Here is a 23,332-nt window from a genome sequence, read left to right as displayed (position 1 = left end):
GGTAGCTAGAGTACAACAGAATTGGCCTTGAAGCCCAGCACCCTTGAGGTCCCCTCTTACTATTTCTCTGTAAACACTTAATGCCTATCTATCAGGGAAACACCACTTACAGGCTGCTCTTTAAAAGTACATGTTAATGTCCTTACATTCACTATGCTTTGGAGATTGTTTTAGAATCTACTTAAATTCTGCTTCACTAGCAAGTTTAAATTAGTCTTGCTGCCTGTGTCTTTGTGGTTCAGCAGGCTGCTCACATCACTTCTCTGTGTGGTGCCGTCAGTTGGATCTCACCATACGCAGTTCAGTGGTTCTGGTAGGAGAAGTGCCAGCCTCTGGCTGGTAACTAATGTCAGGAGAAGATGTGCCTGCCTGGCTTTGGAACTCTGAGCACCAACCACATGCTGTCCAGGCACAGGATAGTGGAAGGCCACTGAGCAGAGAATACAGGTGGCCTCGAATACTCACACTGTGTCCCTGACTTGAACATACCGCTTCAGCTTAAATTCATGAGCTGCCAGCAGGAGTTTTCTTAGTTCTGGTAGCCTGGCTCCAAATCTGTGTGTGTGTATGGTCTTAACCTGCTGAAACTCTATGGATTATTTAGTGGAATAGCTCTCCTGAATTTTTCTAATCTGGCCAAAGTTTACATAATTCAAGATATTGATTGGCCTTTCCTTCATGGTTTCATGTGTGTCCAGAATATGTGAGGCAGATGAGTTCCACATCATGGGGATTTAAGGCATTAACACTTAAGATTCATTCCTCACAATTCAGTGAATCAGTTACCATCATAGTAAGACCAGATGATTATTCTGTCTGGGGTGGTAATCTCAGATCTTGTTTTGGAGTTCACGTTGTTTGGTGACACATGGAATATATACCTCTGTACTTGAGCAAGATTCAATACCAGCACCACAGCTACTCCTGATGTGCAGTTTTGCTTGTACAAGAGCCCTTTTCAACCTGACCTAGATGGGGAGTAAACAGTGCCTCTTACATGGTTTATTCAGGTGTGATCTTTTGTTTTGAGCCTGGCTTCAGGCATTCGAATAATGGACTTCTGGGATCACTGGTTTTGTTATGAAGTTTATCCATTGCAAGACCACCACTGAATTTCAACAGCTTTGAGACTTGAAGAGTCCAGGTAACAAGCCAAAAGTTCGGTGATGGCAGTTTCGGTGTGTTAAACCATTAATTGGCCCCAGGTTAAAAACTTACAGGCCTCTCTACTCTATGGCTGAGAAATTTGCCCACATTCTTTGTTAATAAAACTAAATTCCCCACGGTATGAGTTTTCAAATGTATCTTCAACTATATTTGTGTTAAAACTTTAAGCTATATTAGCCTTAAAGATTTTATTGATGTAGAGGGTGAAGGAGTGATGAATAATAAATACCTTTATTATGAGACTCAAGTACATCTTTAAATAGTATGTTATCATTCAACCAGAATTACTCTTTCTATATTAAACCCTGAAACATTTGTATATTCTACTGATGTTCTAATTTCATAATACATTAGAGTGATTTCTGTTGCATAAATAATAGCTCTTATTGCTTATAAAATGTGCTTTGACACACTCAATAATGTCTTCTTCAAACTTACATTGCATTGATTACATCTGGCAGCCCCATATGGTGAAACTTAGTTATGACCCTTTCAATTAAATTATGGTTGGAAACCCACTTCTGGGTGCACATCTGTGATCCACTAAATTTCTCAGTGACATTCAGAACATGAACTAATTTTGAGAGAATAAATTTGTAATACAAATGGGAGCAGAGGAGGTTTTTACTCTGTATTAATTTATATTTCAAAATTCATTACTCGTGCATTTTACTTTCCAAGCTAATTCTAACTGAAAATGAGTAATACTGCTTTGGTAAGAGTATGTACATAAGATATTTCCATGTGTTAAGCATAAATACCAAGTACAGTGCATATAGACAAGTAGGATGCAGTTGAAAAATATTCTTAAGGCAGGTTCTCTAGCACCTGCTCCCAGACTTGTTCTCAGCCAATGACCTTGCATCCTATTTCACAGAGAAAAGGAAATCCGTCAGAAAATTTTCACAGCCTCCCACCACCATAGGCCCCCACCTAAAAGCATCTGCACCCATCCACTTCGCCTTTTCTCCTTTTTCTATAGGTGAATTGTCTGCTTCTGTCTGCAGCCCCGACCTGTGCTCAGGTCCTCATCCTCTCCTCGCAGTGCCACTCACTCCTCAATGCCCTTCTCTCCTGGAGCATCACTACCAGGACATAAGCATCCTCTTTCTTCTCTTACCTGAAAGAAGCAAACAAAGAAAACCCTGTCTTGGTTATTCCTTTCTCTTGGCTACTCCTGATTTCTCTGTTCCTCAAGAATTGGCTTGGCTCCGTTTCTAAATCCTCTCTCCCTGTTCTTCCTCTGCTCACTCTGACCAAGCTTTCACCCACTATCCTTCTCATCCTTTCCATTAGGTCTGTGTTGGATTCTTGCTGGTCTTTGGACTAAACAGATACACTCCTTCCTCAGGCATTTGCTTTGCTAAGCCCTGGCCTCTGACCCCAATTATCAGTGGCTTGCTTCTTCCTTGAAGCCTTTGTTCAGAAATCACCTATGTAGCGAAACCTTCCTAATCTCTGTATTTATTTTTTATTTGTATTTTTTATTGTTGACACTATTACAGATGTCCCCAGTTTCCCCTCCTTTGTCCCCTTCCCCGGCTTTGTCCCTCCCTCTCTCCTGCTGCTTCCCTCCCTGCCCCCCTGTCCCTGCAACCCAACCTTCACCACTTTGTTATCTGTGTCCATGGGCTGTGCATGAATATATGTTCCTTGGCTAATCTCTTGCAGTCCCCTGCACCCCCCCGGGGTGTCAGTCTGTTCCATGAGTCCATGCCTCTGGGTTTGTTTTGTTTGTCAGTTTGTTTTGATCATTAGATTCCACAAATGAGTGAGAATACATGGTGTTTGTCTTTCTCTGACTGGCTTGTTTTGCTTAGCATCATGTTCTCCAGGTCCATGTATCCATCCTTGCTGTCACAAAGGGTAAGAGTTCCTTCTTTTTTATAGCCTCATAGAATTCCATTGTGTAAATGTACCACAGCCTTTTTATCCATCCATTGATGGGCACTTGGGCTGTTTCCAGACCTTGGCTATTGTAAATGATGCTGCTGTGGACATAGAGGGGCATATATTGTTTCTGATTAGGATATAGTTTCCAGGCTTCTTAGGATATATTCCTGGAATTACTGGGTTAAAAGGCAGTTTCATTTTTCATTTTTTGAGGAAATTAAGTACTATTTTCCATAGTGGCTGCACCAATCTGCATTACCACCAGTAGTGCCTGAGGGTTCCCTTTTCTCCATATCCTCAGCAGCACTTGTTCTTTGTTGGTTTACTGATCATGACCAGTCTGGCAGGTGTGTAGTGATACCTCACTGTGCTTTTCCTTTGCATCTCTCTGATGATTAGTGACAATGATTTTTGAGCATCTTTTCATATGTCAATTGGCCATCCATATGTCCTCTTTGGAGAAATATCTATCTATTCTGGTTATTTGCCCATTTTTTAAAAGATTTTATTTATTTATTTTTAGAAAGAGGGGTAAGGAGGGAGAAAGAGAGAGAAACATCAATGTGTAGTTGCCTGTCTTGTGCCACCTATCGGGGAACTGTCCTGCAACCCAGGCTTGTGCCTTGACTGGGAATTGAACCGGCGACCCTTAGGTTTGCAGGCCTGCACTCAATCCACTGAGCCACACCAGCCAGGGCTCTTTGCCCACTTTTTAATTGGATTGTTTGTCTTTCTGAGTTGTATAAGTTTTATTATATATTTAGAAATTAACTTCTTATAATCTTTGTATTTAAAATCACAATGTTCCTTCTCATCCCTTCATTCTGTTACCCACTTTTGCTGATTTATTTTTTACAGGGTATTTACCACACTCTAAAATAGTCCATTACATATTTCATTTTCTAAACAGCCCATTACAGGGCTTTCTGAGGATCTGAGTGTTTACCAGGAAACATGGATATAGGTCTCCTCTGCAAACAAACTAATGGCCCATGACAAGGACAGGGTGCTGGGGGGAGAAGCCCGGGCTCCGGATCCAGCTCTGCCTAGCTCTCTGCTCGCTATACGCTGTGTGGTTTTAGGCTATCTACCATCTCCCAGTCTCTCCTTGCTTATCTGTAAGTGCAGACAACATACCTAAATCACTCACTCAGCAAATACTGAGGGCAGTCTTAGGCCAAGCAACAGGCTAGGCCCAGAGAGCCCTGAGTGAGAACGATGTGCTTCCTGCCCTCATGGGGGCTTGGAGTCTAGGGAGAGGGTGGGTATTAAACAATAATCCTAGGAACAGATTTAAACATCACAGACACTGGATTGTACATGAATAAATGAGCTGACGTGTAAAGTGCCTTGTTTGTAATTCTGTATCCCTACTTGTCTCAGACTGTCACTGCCCTGCTTGAACCTCGTTTTCACTGACAGGCGCACCCTAATCGGTGTCCTACCAACTCAGTGTTCACAGGCCATTGCATCTTACAATCACACGAAATACCTTTCAATACAAGCACTTAGGCCATGTCTAGAATTTCTGATTCAGGGGGTTGGTGATATAGCCTCCAGCCTGCATTTTCACCCTCTCTTAGGAAATTCTGATGCAGAAATCTCCAGACCACACACTGAGAAGTGCTGGTTTAGATAAATCATTTTATTGTCTCCCTTTTAAATACTGGCTTATAAAAATATTTTAAAGTCATGTCATTCTGAAGTAAATTATGCTCTCCCAGAAGCCCTTTAGTCCAGGACTTTTGCCTCACATTAATAATTTTAACGGCCCTTCGAGGCCACACATGCACCGTCTAATCGTACTGGATCCTCAATCTTAAAATAACTCACTGCCCCAAGGACACCTTTTGTTGTCTAATAGCTTGATTGCTAAAAAAACCACTTGAAGACTTTTAAAATGCCATCCGTTTTCAGGGCTCAAAAGTGAGGAACAGCAAAGCAAACTACAACCAGAAAGAAAATTGATCTCGGAGAGCCGTCCTACCACAAGCACCAAGAAGAGCCTGCAGCAGGTGGTGCCCATGGCTGCCATGCAGATTCAAATGTGAACATAATTTTACTCCGTTAATGTAATTATGCCAAGGAAAATAATTTTGAAATATGACATATAGCCATGTTCTGTGTGATAAGGTCATAAACTCACAAAATATTTCTTAATAAGTAATGATATGTTAAGTTATATATTGCCCAATTCAGAATTATTGAGGGCTAGAAAATCTGACTTGAGTGTTAAAAACAAAAGCAAATCGATGACAATTTATTATGTGTCTTTTAAACTACGTTAATCTTACCTTTTGCAACAGCATGGATAAATCTGGAGACGATTATGCTAAGTGAAATAAGTCAGTCAGAGAAAGATGAATATCGTATGATTTCACTGATGTAAGGTCTGTCTGGAAAAAGTCCAGCCATTGTTGATATAATAATGAGAATGATTTGTGCAACATTGATGTAACCTGGCAGCCAAGGAGAGTGGACTGGAATGCACATGTGTGAACAATGACCACTTCACTGTACTAGTCAGTGGGGATGGTAGATGCCGTTGACTGAGCATGTGCACTGTGTGGCCATCACATTCAAAATGACTGAGCGAGTAGAGCGACAGATCTGCATCAAATTTTGTGTTAAGCTTGAACATTCATCCATGGAAACTATTCAGATGATTCAGGAGGCCGCAGCTGTGAGCAACTGGTGATAGGCAGCTTCATCACAGCAGCACGCCTGCTCATTCATCATGTTTCATGCAGAGTTTTTGGGCAAAACATCAAATCACCCAGGTGACTCAGGCCCCCTACAGCCCAGATTTTGTGCTCTGTGACTTCTGGCTCTTTCCAAAACTAAAATCACCTTTGAAAGGAAAGAGATTTCAGACCATCATTGAGATTCAGGAAAATATGACAGGGCAGCTGATGGTGACTGGGAGAACCGTGTGAGGTCCCAAGGTACCTACTTTGCAGGGAATTGTGGTTTCATTGTCCTGTGTACAGTGTTTCTTGTATCCTCTTCAATAAATGTCTCCATTTTTTACATTAGAAACTTTCTGCACAAACCTCATGACTTTTCCCTTTTCTTACAGATATTATAACATAATATACATCTATGCACTGATTTGCAACCTCATTTATTCATTTAGTAGCATGTGTTAGAAACTATTTCCTAATATTACATGAGGAGCTTCCACATCTTTTAAAATTCAGATGTTCAGCCTTTTACTATATGGATATGCCACAATTCACCTAGTTAGTGTTCTACTACTAAAAATTTATATTATTGCAACCTTTTGCTATTATGAATAATGAGGCCATGAGTAATTTCAGAAATGCATCATTTCATAGGTGTGCAATTATCTCTGCAGGATAAATGCTTAGACATTAAATTGCTAAGTCAAAAGACACAAGTACTCATAATTTTGATAAGTATCCCCAGACTGCCCTCCACAAGAGGGTATATCATTAAAAACCCTAGGACATACACAAAAAGAAATAAGGAAGATCTACACCAGTGAAATTGAAATGCTTCTGAGAAATACACGCACAAAAAGACTGGAATAGTTCATCTCCTCTGTAGCATTCTTCCTGAAATGAGGACAGATGAACGTGCTAATCACACCATGGGAGTACAATCAGCGCAATCCAGGTGGCGGGAAACTCCACGGGACAACCGAGTCAGGTTCAACAAATAAATGTAGAAACAAAAGTCAGGAAGGCAGGGAGGGAGACAGATGGCTCAAAAGAGCTTTGAGAGACATATTAAAGTACAATGCCTGTAGTCTATTTGAATGCTGGTTGAAGCAAGCTAAAAACCATTTATGTTATTATAAAACAGTTGAGAGAAAAGAGTAGAATAAGTGGAAATTGGTAACTTACTATTAGAAAGGAATATTCAATATCCTAAACATACCAGTTCTTCCTATATTATCCTATACATTAACTGCAATTTCAATAAAAATAGCAACTTTTAAAAAATTATACAAGCTATTTTAGAAAGTTATATAGAAAAGAAGCATACAGTAAGGAAAATTCTGGGAGAAAATTGGGGATGAGATACTAAAGAGCATTAAAAAGCTACAGTAATCAGATTAGGGTGGTAAAAATATAATTTGGTATATGATAAAATTTAGTATGTAAAATTAATGGGGTAAGACACATTTTTCAATACCTATAAAGAAGATGATTACTTTGTACTTCAAATCAAAATAAATTTCAGATAGATCAAACATTAAAACTGAAAATGAAACTTTAAAATTCCAGGGAGCAAACATGAGAATTTAAAAAATATATAAGTGTATTGTGTGTTTCATATATATACAAGCAATTATGCGCATATATACATATGCATATATAATGTATATCTTGCATATATGTATGTATAATACTTATAAAAATTTTATGTGTATTATACATACATACACATATTGTTGAAACAGAGAAGGCTTAACTATGACAGACACAGGAACCACTAAAGAAAACATTAATAAGGATTTTTATTTAATCTTTTATTTTTAATTAAAAGATTTTCCAGACAAATGTAGTATATTGCATATTGAGATATCTCTGGAGGATAATATTAATTGACTCCACCAAAGAGAAATTGGCTGACTGGGGAACAAGAGAGTGGTGCAGGAAAGAGAATCTTCACAGCGTGCCTTTTTCTGTGTCTGTGACTGATTTGCCTATTGCACTTTTTTTCCAGTTAAAAAGTTTGTCTTGTAATGCATTATATACATATCAGGTTAAGATCCCAATTAATATAATTTATGTATAAAGACTGATGTACCATTCTTTGTCATCCACATGTTAAAGAGAGTTAGTTGTTATCAAAATATTTTAAAAAATACCTTGCCAGTAAGGATGCCAATCTAAAACTGAGATGGACAACTTCGTGTGTGCATCTCACATGCACACAGAGAATTTTGCCAGTTTGTCTGGTACAGAGAATTCCTGCCCATCAGAAACTGCCTGGCATGGTAAACAGGGAAAAGGATTTGAAGCCTTCAGACAAAAGTTCAAATTCCCTTTTTTATTCCTTAGTAAACATACGCCCATGGTAAATTATTGTAAACTACTGAGTTTCATTTTCCTAACCTATACAATAGGGTTACTTTCACTTCTGACTTGTTCTGAAGATCAGCAATAATTTGTACTTTGTTAGATGCTTGGTCATTCTATTATTTCAACTCTAGAATTCCATGAATTACAGTAGCTGGTTCCTGGGGGGGGAGGGAATTGGAGTCAAAGGATATATTTTTTAGGGGAAGAATTTCTTTTTTTTGTTATTTTGAAACTTAGATATTCCTTTCACCTTCTTGAATTTTATTAACAATTCCCTGCTTCACACTCCATGCACTTACACACAGACTCCCTGACTGGCATGGTTCAGTTGGTTGGGTATCACCCCCAGACTGAAAGGTCCCCAGATGCATTCCTGGTTGGGGCACATGCCTGGGTTGTAGGCCAGGCCCCTGGTTGGGAGCTCACGAGAGGCAGCTGATTGACGTTACCTGGATATTTCTCTTTCTCTCTCCTTTCTTTTCTTTCTAAAAAATAAATAAATAAAATCTTCATTGAAAAAACAACTTGAGATTACTTTTTAATTTTATTCAGTTTACTCATAGACATTCTTTTCTCTAAGATAGACTCTGACACATATCTTAGAGTCATAAATATATTCTCTGAAATTTAAGTTTTGATAATTAAGACTTGTGAGAAGCAGCCTCCAAGATAACAAAAGGAACAGAGGACATCCCCGCCTGCACTCCCCACGACTCTTCTGAGGTCCTTCAGTGAACTGAAGAGAGCAACGCACCTTCATGGAGTGCCGACCAGTGGAGAGTGCTGGTGCTTACCCCGTGAGATCCATCAACTGTTCCTCCCATTTACCTGTCCAATGATGGGGAAAGCCTGAAAGGACAATAATGGACAATTTCCCATCAGTGAAGACCGTTAAACTTGGAAGAGATTCAAGAGAAAATAATTAAACCCATTTCTCTCCAGATCTATGAAAATAAGAGTCATTGATTCTGTTTGGATCAGTTTAACTTTGCCTGTGGAAATATATATATCTCTTCCCTTTTTTTCCCTATTCAGCATTAATGTTGGCTGATTTCCTTTTTTTAAACATTTTATTCTTATTTGAATTTCCATTTTTCAATTGCAGTTGACATTAAATATTATATTAGTTTCAGCTGGCAGTATAGTAGTTAGATATTTATACGATTTATGAAGTGACCTTCCTGACATCACTTCAGAGATTACAAGTCTAGAACCCACCTAACATCACTCATCGTAGTACAATGGTATTGATTATATCCCCTTTGCTGTACTTTACAAACTTGTGACTATTGTGTAAACTGCCAACTTGTACTACTTAATCTCTTAACCTTTTCCACCCTCATCATGGTTTTGATTTACACTTTGATTGAATTTATTGAGGTGACATTGGTTAATGAAAATATACAGGCTCCAGGTGTACAGTTCTATATGATGATGCATTATACAGTTCTGTAATGCATCATCTTATCATCTGTGTTGCGTTGTATGTTCACCACCCCAAGTTGATTTCTTTGACTTATCTTTCTACACACTTCCTAACAGTGTTGCTGTATCATAAATGCAGTTCTGAAAACTATAGGAAAGTATAACAAGAATACTTTCATAGATCCTTTTATATCTACTCATGTTTTTCTTGATTGCTGACACTTTTTGCAAAAAAAAAAATTGCAAGTGATCTTTTCAGTCATTCACAGTGATGAACAGGAAGAGGAAGCCAAAGTTTCTTTGAGAAATCCCCTACTACAGTGGGCTTGGCAGGTTTAGAAGTAGAGTTTTAACAGGTAGATATTTTTAGGGTAGCACTAAGCATGAGTGGGTTTTGTATTGCAAGTTTATAGGAACATTTTTTAAAGAGCAGTACAATGATTTTTAACACATTCTTTCTCACTTTCACTTTCCCTGTGGTCAGTAGTCCTGCAAAACACCGTTTAAAAAGTAAGGTATGTAGCTTCATTTCCCCAGGGGATAGTAAGGGCAGGCCATGAGTATTTTGTGTGTTTTTTTGTCTTTTAAAGGAAAACATTTAATTTAGGTTGGTATTTTTATCATGTAGAGAGTTTCTTCTGTCAGTTTCTAGAATTTCTAAACAAAGTGAAAAAAAAGAATTCTAAGAGAAAATCATAATATAATTTTTTCCAAATTTCTAAATTTGTGTTTAAAATGTGATAGTGTGTCTTCTCCGACAAAACACTGAAACAACTGTATGAAATATAAATTAGCAAAAACAGCATATGAGAGTTCTATTCTTAAGCCTGACAGACCCTAACAGCTCAGTAAGTAGTAGATTGAAGCATAGGAAGTTGCTGGTATTTGACCCCTTTGATGTACAAAAATGGCAATTCACAGGATTAGACTTAATATCCTTTCTCATTTACCTTAGTGTCAGAATCCCTTGAGCCTAACCCATCTTACTAAAACAGCACTCAGATCTCGAAAATATTATACTTATTAGCTAATGTAAGAAAATAGATTTGGGTAGTCTCAGAAGACATTGATGCAAAGTGAACTATGTATTTCATCTCTGGAGAGTTTCAGGATATCCTCAAACTCATGCACGATTTTGTAAAATCAGGGAAGAGGTTAAGCCGAAGGAACAAAACAGCTGTGCGGGATGCAGAGTGTGGAGAGACAGGATCCAAAAATGAAAGAAAGACAGAGCAGAAAACAGTAAATACAACCCACACACAGTGTAATGTAATGATTGATATAAATACTGAGTGGCTGGGGTTCGTACACTTCGGTGTGTATGGTCAACACCCAAATATTATTTTACAATAGTGTATTTACAGTTCTCACTATGCATTATCAAGACAAGTTTTAAAAAGGCTTCAAATACTCTGAAAGTCATTCTGTGAGACTTTTTTTCCTTAGGTTTGTACACTAAATAACCTCCTGAACATTTTACCTCATTCCCCAGCCCTTCATGACATACCCAACCACTAGTAAATGATGGAGGGTGAGTCAGGCTATTAATCCATTCAGGCTACTACTCCCCCAATTAGCAAAATAATTGAGAAACAGCGTTAACATCTAGGTATTTTTAGATTTTCAGGGACATGGCCAACTTTTTAAAACTTTATCACACAAGTGACATATTAATATTAAAAGGTTAGAAAATCCAGTACTTTTAAAGCTCTGAATAAAAAGCTGGGTATCTCTTTGAACAAGGTAGACCCAACACGTGAAGGAAAACACCAGAAAGGCATATATCTTCTGTCGTCCTGTTCTTTCTGTAGCCCTAGGGCCTGACGTGTGGTTGGCAAGAACAAGTATTTATTGAGTAAATGAGTGAATGAATACAATTCCAGGTATTGCATCCATATTTGAATTTTATCAGTTTTAGCATCTATCGTAGCTGATTAAACATCCTTTGTATACAAGAAATTGTTCAGTACAGATGACTGTTTCCTTACCTTGAAAATGACAGATTCTAGACAGGTGTTTCCAACAGGAACTTGCTACAATTTTATAAACACCTAAGCACATAGGCTGGGGAAGAGATTTCTTACAACATTAATGGGTAAGCTAAAACCATTAATGTCTGGCTGAGTTCCAAAATGGCCTGGGGCCACACGTGACCTCGATTGATGATGACTTTTTAACAAGTCCCTTTGAAACTACTCTGAGTTTTGCCTTGAGACTTGTGTGTCAGTTATTTAGCTCCCCTGACAATATTCCAAAGGAAATCATTTACTGGCAAAGTCAGAGGCTCCCGGATTGTGCCAAACAGAAAAATGCATCCCCCTCGTATGGGAAGCTCAAGTCACGCTTCCAGGAGGAATGGGGACCCACCAGCTCACTGGGCTGTCAGCATTATTTATTTTCCCCAGTAGTCACCAGCTTGAACCAAAAGCCTCAGAATTCCAAATGGAGCCTCTTTCTCAGTTGAGATCTTCTAAAGAAAGGGAATATGGTTCTAAATAAAACTTCTTAGGTAGGGAGACATCTTTTGTGGGGTTCATGCTACTAATTTTTCTGTTTTTGTTTTAGACACTTGTATTATGGGATCTTTGGTCAAGAACCAGTGTTAGGAAGAGTAGATCGGTTTAGCCTGCTTCTAGCCCTGCACTGTCAAATAGGTTAACCACGAATTATGTATAGCTATTTACATTAATTAAATGTAAATAAAATTTAAATTCTTGTTTCTCACTTGCTGTAGCCACATTACATGTACCTGATAGCCACAAATGACAGGTATATATATATGTAATATTTCTATCATCACAGAAAGTGCTGTTGGACCACATTTTTCTACCTTTTAGAAGGACACAGAGTAATCAAATATTTTGGCTTTTAAGTTTATAAATTTCTTATAGCCTATAAGGGGAAATGGTTTAATAAGAAGTTTATTTATTCAGCTTCTATTTATTGAGTCAAAATAATTTTCCAAGAGGTTATCTTTGCTGTGAAATGTTCTTATAAGTGAACAGAGAGGGGGTGCTGCTGCCCACCACCCATGAAGTCTGGAGGTAGAATTTTAGTGAAAAAGGAAAGAAATCTTTTATTCAAATTTACATAATTTTGGCATAATGGCAAGCTTCTGCCTCAGAACCCATTCCCTCTAAAACACCCCCCAAAAATAACCCCTCCACCCTTTACCAAATTAGTTCAAAGCTTGTGCCAGGAATTCCTTCTCCCCTAAAATACTGTCCTTTGGGAAATGCAGGTGGTTTAGCTGGTTCCTGGTTGCAACACGGCTTCAAGGTCCCTTCCCTCTCCTCGGGGATCTCGCCAGATCCCCCTTTATGATTCTCGAAGTTTTATAGCCACTACTTTTTACTAGATGTGTCCCAGGGAGGTTACTGGGAAAATTTAAACGCTCCTTGGAAACCTTAGGGACTGCCAAAGAAAGGGGATCTTCTAAGTCACATTTTATCTCTTCATTCCAAGGCACCTCCCCTTGAGGTTGAGGAATTCAGACAGTATATTTATGTGTACCAAAGCACTTCAGAAATTCTAGGGCGTTTTAGCACTGTATCTTCCCTTGGTTGTTTTTCAACATTTCCAGGATTGGTTAGTCCCTAAATCAACAGGCCACCAGAGACTCTTCCAATCCTAAACTTCTTTTTGGGTGCTTGTAAAATTCCCAAGAACTTTAGACATATAACATCACCAGCTCAGCTCAAGCTGCTATGTGATCAGTAGTTCCAAGCTACAGAGCTCTACTAAGTCACTTTGGGGTACCACTGGTATGTTACCAATTAAACCAATAATTAAGGACTATATGGTGATTAAGAAAAGACTAATATTCTAGTTCTCTTCTACTCTGATTATTTGAGTATCTCATGAAAATATTTCCTGAAAGAAAACTTTTAATTTTAAAGATTTAAAAATGTAAAGAATAATTATTTTTAAAAGGTTATAATCATGACTCTAATACAAATATAAAAATATCAAAAGAAAAAGATTTTATTTAGCTCACTAAGTAAGATGTTGTAACCAATTCATGAGAGAATTCAAAAAGCAGATGAATATATATAAACCCATCAGGAATACTGAAATACATTGGCTTAATAGATGCAAAATGGTCAATATCCACAGAGCAATAACTAATTGCATTCAGGTATATGTGTACACTATTATTTTTATGGACAAGGATCATTTGCATCACTAGAATTTTTCTGAGGCTTAGAGAGTTGTAATATTGTTCAAAAACAATAAAGGACTCCAAACCTCTAGGGTTATAACTGGGAAGGGTATGTTCTAGAATAGATAATGCATAGTTTTTCACTGAAGACCCCTAGTAATTATCTTGGTCCGTTTCCAAGTCTTTCATAATTTTTTCTAGTAAATTAAATGTTTATAGGTTACTCTTTCTCCATAGTGCTATACCTTTGATTTATCTTTTCATTTCCGCCTTGTTTGGGAGAAATCTGGTGAGCTTTCCTTTTTGCTTGATTCAATAAAACAGAAAAAAACATAAAGATGTATTTTACTGACAAGTGTAAGAGAATATGGGCAGAGTCACATGGGGCTGGATAGCTGGAGGGAGAAGCCAAAGGAAGAGAAAAAGATGGAAGGATTAAATGCATATCATAATTTAATAGTTGTTGAGATTACAAAATTAAACCTCCTTATGTTTTTTATTTCTTTGATTCTGACCCCTTGGTTTTAGGACACCCCTCAATACCACCTTTGAAAGAAAAATTTGGAAGGAAAAAATTGTACAGTCCTTTTTTAAAAAATAGCACAGTGGAGTATATTTATTCATACATTAGCCCATTGCACCTTTAATAACCAAACAGAAGCCTTCTTAACTCTTCTGAGTCACTTTTGGCCACTGTTTGTCATACATAGGACATAATACTTTTCCTGTGCATTTCCTGATCAAAACCTTTTAGCACCTTTATGACAGAAAATGTAATCTTAAGTCATTTGAAAATCTGTCTCTGATGTAGTCTCTTCATTTCCATTAGATTATTAGACTAGTCCATCTTTACACCCCTGCCCTCCACGCATTTATCAGGAAGTTCGAACAGTTTAGTACCTGAGCAGTGGTCTTTTACAAAGTATGCATGGGTCATTCACCTTTTCCCACATTCAAAACACTGATTTAGTTTGAGAGATTTGGCAAATTCTTCTGCCTTTAATTGTGCTGCTTGACATCCAACAGAAAGTTCTTCTGTATCTATGCCAAGGACAAGAGATTCATCTCTGGCACAAATTTATCTACTTGCCTGTGTCTTCTATTCTTGGAAACTGTAAAACATTTGGTTGTTGTTTTACAAGAAAATCAGTTGGTTCATTTCCCAAGTGACGAATACTTGCATAACTTACAATAAATTTACACCTACCTTTCTGTTCTCTTCTGCATATGTGGTTCTTTCTCTTTTCAGTCCTTTGGGGACAATTCTGGATCTGAGTTTAAGTGAAGACTCGACAGTGGGAGGCAGCTCTAATGGAAATAAGTCAACCGAGGAAACAACGATAAACAAGTAGCCAAAAGTTCACAGCTTGTCTCTCTGAGGACTGGCTGATTTCTTTGGACATTGATTATAAGATTTATTCCAATGTCAGATAAGTTACATTATGGCTTGGAAGCAACACCATGCATGTTGGAATTGAGGAAATTTGCAAAATTACAGATTGTTAACATCCATGTTGTGTCAGAAAGTAATGACCCTTTTGTGTGCGTGTGTGACACATTCCTTGACAAATTTCTCCCCTTCATGGTTGCGGCTCCAGGTTACCCTTTCTCTTAGTAAGCCAGGAAACAAAGTCCTGGAGACTTCAGTCTCTTCCGAATTTCACCAAGTTAGCTAGTGCTAACTGCAGTTTGAACAATGGTTTCCAAGCACTTAATGCTAAAACATGAAGCAAAACAAAAGGAGTGAAACTTCATGAATTCAAATACCTGTGTATCCACTTTAAAGGACTGTCTTATTTTCCTGTTGAAATGTTCATTCTTTTCTGTGAGTGATGTGTTTGTTATTTTATGGGATTAAAAGAGACATTATTTTTGTTAAGTTTTTTTGCCCCATCCCAATGCATTTCATTGGTAAAATAAAAATTTAACAACCCTATGTTAGTTCCCTCAATTTAAAAAATTACCAGTCTTTTACATGTAAAAATCTGAGAATTAATAGGCCGGAGGGCTTCAAGACTGTGTTCTTGGTATTAAGCTTTTCTTCTTAGTTATTTCTTGTGTCTGTTTTGCTGGAGAAAAGACTTTCTTTAGCCATTATTCTCTCCTGCTAAAGAACACCTCCCTTATTTTTTCTGCTCACAATTTGAATATTTTAAAAGATATATAATAATTGGGTTACCAAAAACAAAGCAAGTTGCATTTATAAGTAATCCATCTCTATAAATAAGATTAACTACTAAGGAAGTTTTTAAAAGGCCATTTTTTTTTACTGTGCTAGCTTTTAGTTTTATGATTCCTCATACCTCAATTACAAGAAGACTTACTTCCCTGCCCTGTTGCAATGGAGTATCTATTCTGAAGCAGTAGGTAGACACACAATGCCCACAACCTACTCTACCACTGGCAATAAGGAGGAGAAGTTCAAGTAGTGGTGGTTTATTTACAGCTCAACTACTTCTGCCTTGTCTAGCACAACAGCACTGTCAGCTACTCTTCTGGGACTGCAGACCCTCTTTTTTATGTACAGGGGTTTCATTCAGTAGCTTGAAAGTAATGAATCTACAAAGTAATGCTCTAAGTGAGAGTAGCTCATTTTAGAATGTGTTATGATGATTAATGGTGAGGCCCTGGCATTCTGTAGACTAATGTTAATACAGTAACATTTGGGTAGCACGTTTTGTGATTTTTCAAGGTGGTGTACTTTGTTTGTTAATGCCTCCCATGTCCAGCCATTGCATTGTGCCAGCATTAGTGACAGCGCCACTTTGTCAGGCTGGAAAGATGGTCTCAGACTCAATAAGGAAACACTTTATCAAAAGGAATACAAAATGGAAATGAGGTAATACCCTGGGCTCAGATTAAATTAGCCTCCAGAACTCAGAAAAGCGACAGCCACTATTGCTGTTCCTTCTAATACAGCCATGTGGGTTGTTACATCTCATGCTATATTAATTCCACAAATGCTTATTTTCCACCTACTGTGTGTAATGTATTATTAGGGGCTTATTCTGATTATCTGGTTATCCTGAGATATATAAAGATGAACATATTTCCATTGGTGCCTTTAAAAAGCTTAGAAAAAGAGATGAGGGCAAATTGTCTGTAATAAAAGGGAGCAGTGTTTTGTGCTGCAGTAGAGTAAAATGTGCCAAGACTTCAGAGAGGGGAAATGGTTGAACTGAAGAGCCAGGAGGGTATTCATGAAGGAAATGGAAGTGGAGCAGAACCTTGAAGAGTGGTGAGGAATTGAACATATGGAACCAGGTTGAAGGAGTTCCAGAAAATGTGCCATGCAGTCCAGCAACAAGAGAAGGAAATTCTGGGGTATATTGCAGAATTAGTCTGCAGACATGAGGGAGATCTGGAGATTTTATAAACACTGGAATACCTCTTCATTGCAGCCCATCAAGAGAACTCACCTGGAGGCTGTGCATATGTTCTATGGAAGAGGACCATGCCCTGGTGTTCAAAGAATGGTTTAGAGCTCTTGGTGGAGTCCTTGAGAATGTATCAAGGGGAAGAACTGTCACTATGGCCATGGAAATGGCCACAGGATGATGGATAGGAGAGGTGACAGAGTTGCAGTATGGAATAAGTGTTGACAGCTTATTGAACATAAGGGAAAATTAGATGGAGAGGAGTCGAGGATTTTGATGTTTTAAAGGGGAAAAAAAGACTGAGTTTGATTGATGAGAGAGTCCTATGCGAGCCACCTGGTATTTGAAGTGCTGGCAAGAGTCAAAGACTAAATATACCAAGAACGATTTGCAATGCATATCAGAAATTAAGATAAAAATACAGCCAGAGCTAGAATTTTACTTACTTGAGAATAGCATGTTTGGAATAATAGTTGGAGGTCTTTCTTTTGAGAGAAGTTTACCAGCAAGAATGAGAAGAATGCTATGGAGAGAAGGCCAAGAATAGATCCAGGGAGAATATCTATGCTTAAACAGTATAAGAGGGGAAAGAAATCCTTCCTTCTCCTCTGGGGGAGACTCAGAGTAGTCAGAGGCAGCAGCAGTGAAGGGGGACAAGAATCAGGGGTTAGATGGGTGGAACCAGTAAGGCTGACCCAGGCTAGCAGAGGTTGTTCTACCTGCACACTGAAAATCTCACCTTCAAAAGGAGGAGAGAGATCACTTAACTGTGGCTGATATGTGTTTCCAGAGCAGAGCTTTCATAAACTTCGCAAGTTTTCTGACATGACCCACTCCCACCATTTGCAGCCATGCTGCTCCCAGTTTCCTAGCAGAACACGGAACAGTGGCCTGCTGCTCACTGCCCTGGGATGAGCCTCTCACAAACATACGGGTGCTCTTTCCAAGAGTCCTCCAGAAACCCAAAGATGCATTCGTGCTTTTGGTATCTCTTTCCCACAGTAAGAAGGCACTGCCAGGCCGAAGGTCCATCTACACTTTCTTTTGCATCTGGACCATCTGCTGGAGTTCCTAACCCGAGGCCAGTGAATATCACAGCCAGGGGATGAAATATTCTGTGGTCCATGTGTGTGCATCTTTCTAAAGAAATGATTTACCTTTCTGATTCTTACGAGTCTCTTTTTAAGAATGGATGAGAATGTATAGATCCTATACCTCTGCCCAGTGATGAGAGTTCCTCAAGGACAAGTACCTTTCTTTATTAATTCTGGTATGTTTATGGTACCTGTATCAGTCTTCACTGAATGAATGGCTAATGGTGCGACATTAGATGGGCCAACAGAAATAAGACACTCATTTTGGCTTCATAAGCTCTTGTTTATACACCTAGGAAACATGTTTTATAATAATAAAGTTCTTTATTAGTGTAACTTGTAGTTTAAAATGAGTGCTTCACACATGCATGATCTCATTTATTTCTTTTGTGTTACTCAGAGTAGGAAGTAGTGTCTTCATTTCATGAATGAGAAAGCTAAGACTGAGAGAATGCATGTGACTGGCCAAAGGTTGCACATCATATGTTCGTCACTATTATTGAATGATACATTCTCTTGTAAATAAAAATGCCCATGAATATAATATACTTGGCTTTGTTTTCCTGGAATTTTTATTGATTTGTAGTAGGTTAGTTTTTGTTCTTTATGAATGAAACCTTTTTATTAGCCTGAAATTTGATATTCATGTTAAATGCAGTGGTATCTAAATAGTTGTATTATTGAGTAACAGATACTACAATAATTGAGTGACTTTATTTTTTTTTGCCTTACACTGGGTAACATTAAGTAAAAATAATGAGGACCAGGTTGGGTTCTTCACAGGGCAGAAGTTAAGATGGCGTGTCTGATCACAGCAGAGTGTCATGATTCGGATCATGGACTTTGGGATCTGATTTGGATTTCAAAGTTCTTCTTAACAGTATTGCATCATAAGTATTAAATACTGAATATGCTTTAAATTCTCTTTTAACTTAGAAGGGTACTTGCTAAATTGCCATCTGATCTTAAAAGGAGAAAACTTATGTATTCTACCTTCATCTTTTCCTGGAGTTCTCTGGTGTGGAAAAGGAAGAGAGAATGCCAGGGCAGCCTCCCATAGGGGGCCGGGTGGGTAGACTAGCAGGGTAGCTGAGCCCTCTCGGTACCTGGCTTCTGTCTCCATGTGGCGAACAAGAATGATGCTGTTCTGCCGCAATGCACTTGGTCTCCCTGCGTCAGCCCTCTTTTGCCTCCTCACAGAGTGAGTTGTGAGAGCCCATATTTACAGGTGGGCTAACCTTACTTTCCTAAATAAGAGAGTATTATTTGAAGTTTCATATACATGTGGGTTCAGGACAGCAGCAACTTGGAACCTCTCAATCAAAAATAAAAAAACTCCATACCTAAATTAAACCCTAAGATGTGAAGGGCTTACAAATTAACCAGGCAGTTCTCTGAAATTGATATTAAAAATATTACAGGATTGATTAGGAAGCTGTGACTTAAAAATCTGTTGGAAACACACTACTCTTAAGTTAAATGTGTACACACTCTGTTAACTGAGTAATGGGGATTATTAATGTTTCATACTAATTGAAATACGATTTTCCAAATGTGTTTGCTCAACATCACTCTCCATGCTGTTTTAATGATGATTTAAATATATTCATATCAAGCACAAGTACGCTACTTAATTGTTTAAATAAAAGAATTTAGCTTACAGACACCCACAGTAACAAAATGTAAGCATACAAGGAAACAGTGTCCCGTCCCCGGTGTGTGCTGGTCTGGCTGTTCGTGGGGAGGCAGGGCTTTGGAACACTGGTGTGCCGAGAGGCAGAAATATTCTTCAGAGATATCTGGACACTGACGCTGCTTTCTCTTCCCCAGAGAAGTTAGTTCGAGAACCAGAAGAGCTGGATATTTAGAAACAGTCATTTAAATAACATCTCCAGCTCATTGGTATAAGCTGATATGGTAACATTATCCTGAGTCTAAAAGGATGGCGTTGTAAGAGGTCTTTCCCTGCTCAGAGATTGTTACTGGAAGCAGCAGCTTCTTAGAGAACCAGTGGGTAAGGGAAAACCAGACAAGGCTGTGCCGAATCCACATTTTCTCGGGGTGCCACTTCCTGTGGGTTCTGCAGTCTGGGCTGAATGAACACGGGCCTGTGGCAGGTGTGTGTCTGAGCTCTGCCCACTACGTGGTAACCCAGCCGCGTGGTATGTTAGTTGGAACAAGTCCAATGAATGCGTGAAGTGGCATTGTTAAATGTCTAACTTCACAAGTTCGTCTAAAATCCTATAAAGATCTTTTGGTTTTCATTATACTTGTCCTGTGTATGTTGTATTGAGCAAGCTAGAGTCAACTGTTTCCAAATTATGACCAAAACATATATGGTGAAGCTATGAAAAATGGATAAATTGGCCTCAAAAACACAACATATAGTTAGTTTTTGTAAATGTATGTATACATAATCGTACACGCATGAAAGGTGGGGCCAGGGCTATCTTGTTCCTGAGAGTATCCTCAGCACTTAGCAATGTCATCTACTCATTTGACTACTAATTGACTTTTGGAAAACAGGAACGTCCAACATATCCTTTAATGGGGATTTTGTTATAGAGATATTAACACTGTATATTAAAGACAAACACCATATGATTCACTTATATGTGGAATCTAATGAACAAACTGAACTAACGAGCAAAATAGAGACAAACTCAAAGATAGAGAGCAGGGTGACAGTATGGGGGCTGGTTAGGGGGTGGAAGGGTCAAGCAAAAAGGACAAAAGACTCATGGATGTGGACAACAGGGTGGTGATTACTGGGGGGAGGGGTATAGAAGGGGCTAAATGGTAATGGAAAAAAATACAACCAATCAATATAAAAATAAAAATCTTTTGGTTTACTTTATAACGTATCTAAGAAATAATTCACATATGTGCTCATTTCTCTTTTTTCTAAGATAATTTACATGTAAATTACTGCTTTCCAGGATTGAAACTATTCCAACATGGCTTTCCTTGGACTTTTCTCTTTGCTGGTTCTGCAAAGTCTGGCCGGAGGGGCCACTCTCCCTGATGAAACCATTGCGGACTTGTCAGTGAATATGTATAATAACCTCCGAGCCACTGGGGAAGATGAAAATATTCTTTTCTCTCCATTGAGCATCACCCTTGCAATGGGAATGATGGAACTTGGTGCCCAAGAATCTACCCTGAAAGAAATTCGTCACTCAATGGGATATGACAGCCTGAAAGCTGGTGAGTGTGCTCAGGTTCGCTTTCTCAGGATGGTTTAACTTTACCTTTCAACTCAGTTACGTTGTCTTATGCCAGAGGCAGCAGTATTTACACACGGTAACAAAGTAATCTCATTGAGAAGGTGTGGCCATGAGAAATGCTAGGAAATCCAAGAAAGCAGCTAATTCCAGGCTCTGTCTCAGGCTGAGTTAATCTACAGAAATTATATATTATTATTAATAATAATGTTGTTATTTAAATGAACGTTACTGTTATAAACAAAAGCAAACATGGTTCTTGCTCTAATGGCATTTTCAGTTGAGAGGGAGTGACATATATTACTAATCAATTATGTAAATAAATGAAAATTTACAACTGTGATGAATGCTATAAAGAAAAGCAATATGATTTTCTAAGAATATATGATTTTTTTGCTTAAAATCAATTGCATCTTCATTGTTTAGATAGCATCTAAGAATCTATTTTAAAATGTTGCATTGTTATGAGAACTATATGTATTGGAGAAAATTTGTAGCCAATATGCATTATGTAATCACTTTGACAGGGTATAAGATCTCTATTTTAATGTTTCTAACATACATGTGAGTTAACTCATTAAGAAGTTAAGAACTAAAACAATTTCTAATGGACTTTCAGTTGTAAGATTTTTTAAAAGTCTATTAAAACTAAATTTTAAGAAATAATTTGATTTTTAAACTAATTACACTTACTTCTTATTTCTGATAAATGTAAGACTAATTTAATGAAAGTAACCTAAGTACTTTGAAAGTGAGCAACCAAAAATCTGACTTTATAGATTTTACCAGGATATCAATTAAAGTGAAAAATAGTTATCAGTTGATAATACTAAACTGCAAAAATGTTGATTTGAACATTAAACATCTCACAAATATTGACCCCCCTCACCATGGCGGGTTTGCGGAGCGAGAGACTGCTTTTCCTTCGGGTTCTGGCTGTGTTTTGCTCTTCCACTCTCCACATTTGTTCCACTAAAAACACTTACCCTGTGTCTTCTTTGTCTTCTTGTAGGTGAAGAATTTTCTTTCCTGAAGGAACTTTCTAACATGGTAACTGCTGAAAAGAGCCAGTATGTGATGAAAATTGCCAATTCCCTCTTTGTGCAAAATGAATTTCACGTCAACGAAAAGTTTTTGCAAATGATGAAAAAATATTTTAACGCGGAAGTGAATCACGTGGACTTCAGTGAAAATATTGCTGTGGCCAACCACATCAATAAGTGGGTGGAGAATAACACAAATAGTACGTCATTTGGTTCTTTTCTCTCCCAAATAGCTTAGTTTTAGCTTTTTCTTACTTCTGATATTATTTGTCTTCTCGTTCCTTTTGCATTTTGAACATTAGATAACATTTAGTTGAGTATCTAATAATTACTTTGTATAGATTAAAGTGTTTTTAGAAGCACTGTTTATGAGTAAACATTTGAGAAATAAGTTTAGTCTTTTGGCACGCGTAGAATTTTGGCACTGATAAATTGATCTGAAATCTGTGCTCTCCATTTGATAGGTTTTCTCTGTATAGTAATTTTAGCTACTATATGAAATTTTGCTTGAGCTTACTAATGAACTAGATACTGGTTGGAATGGCAGTTAGTGTGTCTTATGATTAAAATAGAATAAGAGAGTTAAAAGTCAGAGTTTAAACATTTTTCTTGGCTTTTAAACCACAGAACTTGATTGGTAATCAAAAAACCTTTAGGATTCTTTTAAAAAAGAACATCCCATTTTAGGCCCAAATAAATGGAAAGAAATTAGGAATAGATGCATGAATTTTACATTTTATTTTTAATTGATATATTTTAAATGTATTCAAGTTTTCTAGGTTTTTCATATTTTATCATTTTATTTTCTAATTTTACCATACAAATAATTGAAATTAGAATCTTCAAAATTGAGACCAAATTTAAAGTATATTTACTACAGCCTTTCATTAAAT

At 37.8% G+C, this 23,332-nt stretch overlaps 1 protein-coding gene across 2 annotated transcripts in view; it reads left to right on the top strand.

Moving 5' to 3' along the window:
• SERPINI1 (serpin family I member 1) overlaps nucleotides 1-23,332 on the top strand; it is a 73,442-nt gene that overhangs the window by 25,441 nt on the left and 24,669 nt on the right. Inside the window, exons 1-3 of one of the 2 annotated variants that reach the window (XM_037163357.2) lie at nucleotides 20,168-20,186; nucleotides 21,112-21,379; nucleotides 22,409-22,639. In XM_037163357.2, coding sequence (XP_037019252.2) covers nucleotides 21,130-21,379; nucleotides 22,409-22,639 — 481 coding nt within the window. In that variant the 5' untranslated portion in view covers nucleotides 20,168-20,186; nucleotides 21,112-21,129. Of the gene's footprint in view, nucleotides 1-20,167; nucleotides 20,187-21,111; nucleotides 21,380-22,408; nucleotides 22,640-23,332 lie in introns of those variants that run through there. The other variant, XM_037163354.2, reaches the window with a different exon arrangement.

This window comes from Artibeus jamaicensis, unplaced genomic scaffold, assembly GCF_021234435.1.
Source record: "Artibeus jamaicensis isolate MK-2021 breed Jamaican fruit bat unplaced genomic scaffold, CSHL_Jam_final scaffold_474, whole genome shotgun sequence".
Classification (NCBI taxonomy): domain Eukaryota; kingdom Metazoa; phylum Chordata; class Mammalia; order Chiroptera; family Phyllostomidae; genus Artibeus; species Artibeus jamaicensis.
Note: the sequence above shows the minus strand (reverse complement) of the source record. Positions and strands in the feature narration are given on the sequence as shown.